We start from the raw sequence: 1,369 nt of genomic DNA, 5'->3' as shown, positions 1-1,369 counted from the left end.
GTGGAATACATTCTTGCAGAATGAGGCAATGCAGAGACAAAGAATGTAACTTCCATTTCAACAAGGACTACTACAACCAGTCAATGGTTCAGAGGAGCACAGGGCTCACAGGACATTCTTCTTTCAGCTGGACTCTTTCACAGTCAAGTCCCACTACTTCTTTTACTCTCTTCAGGTTCAGAAAGAACAAAACATAACAAAAGCAAATGACAAAGTGTGGCAACATTGGGATCGTAAGCCTTAGATAAAGCACAAAGAGATCCCAAGCAACCCCAGCTCCTGCTGACATCGGCTGGAGCAGAGGCTGCTTGGCATGTCCGATTTCCAGGTCTACATGTCAACTACTAGTTTGTATCTCGTTGTTCCTTCAGTCATTACTTTTTCTTAAAGATTTAAAGTGACCCATAGTTTCCATAGCCATACCTATAATATCCTCTGGAAAAAAAGGGGAAGTAATTTCTACCAAATGTTGAAAAAAATGAGTTTCGGTAACAGCTTCCCAAACGAGAGATTCCACCACCACACGAGCCCTCCCCACCATATGAGCCCCCTCCCATGCCACCATAAGAACTTCCTGAACCGTGGGAACCCATCCCATAGGAGCTGCCTCCGCCATAGGAACCACCAGAGCTCATTCCTCCACCTCCGGAGCTCATTCCTCCACCTCCGGAGCCCATTCCTCCACCTCCGGAGCCCATTCCCCCACTCCCATAGCCCATCTGACCCTCAATTTCAGGCATGGCAGTTCCCACAAAGCTTTCTTGAGGGCACGAGCTGATGATGGGTCCTGGGAAAGTCACGACAACAGGTGGTGCGTACACGATTGCTCTTGAATCTCCACATGAACTGACACATGGTTCATTCCAACAGTTGACAAACGGCTGTGGGCACGTCACTTCACATGGTGCAGCACAGCGGGAGCTAAGCATCTGTCCGTAGGAAGACATCTTTCCAGAAGGCAAGTCAACCTGAAAGGCAGAAAATGCACTAGCCTGGTAAAGTTACAGCCAGAGGAGCGAAAGAACAAGATGTGTTGTAGCAACATGGGCGTGTAGATGGTTGAATTCATCTGAAAAGATGCAGATACATATGTCTGAGTTATCTACGTTAAACTTAAGAGTTAGTGATTAAAAAAAAAAATCACCATTTCTAAGGCACAATCTGTTCTACTCTAATGTAGATTTGTGCATTTGAGATATCACCAATCAAAAGAGAGGAGTTGCTGGGTAGAGGTTTCTAAGACTACTCCCACTCCTCTTTAGTGCTCCATTGCCCTGTAACCTATTCCCAAAATGAGTTCTGGGAAGAACGTCTCTCTGTCCTTTTCTCACATCATTGCCTTTGCTGTGCTTTTTGTCTGACAGTCAGT

At 45.9% G+C, this 1,369-nt stretch overlaps 1 protein-coding gene across 1 annotated transcript; it reads right to left on the bottom strand.

The window, feature by feature from the left end:
- Nucleotides 1–392: 392 nt before the first annotated feature.
- LOC104040556 (claw keratin) lies at nt 393–947 on the bottom strand. Its single transcript, XM_064474713.1, has 2 exons — nt 623–947; nt 393–550 (listed from the first exon to the last, which is right to left on the bottom strand). The coding sequence occupies exons 1-2, from the start codon at nt 945–947 to the stop codon at nt 393–395; spliced, it is 483 nt and encodes a 160-aa protein (XP_064330783.1).
- Nucleotides 948–1,369: the final 422 nt, after the last annotated feature.

This window comes from Phalacrocorax carbo, chromosome 28 (genome assembly GCF_963921805.1).
Source record: "Phalacrocorax carbo chromosome 28, bPhaCar2.1, whole genome shotgun sequence".
Taxonomy (NCBI): domain Eukaryota; kingdom Metazoa; phylum Chordata; class Aves; order Suliformes; family Phalacrocoracidae; genus Phalacrocorax; species Phalacrocorax carbo.
This window is presented reverse-complemented; position numbering and strand designations above follow the sequence as displayed.

Excerpts from the sequence above, each read along its gene's own strand:
- LOC104040556 (XM_064474713.1), bottom strand. The coding sequence starts at position 947 with ATGTCTTCCTACGGACAGATGCTTAGCTCCCGCTGTGCTGCACCATGT. Across the intron at positions 551-622 it reads TGGAGGAATGAGCTCTGGTG|GGGGCTCATATGGTGGGGAG; the intron begins GTTCCTATGGCG and ends GTGGCATGGGAG.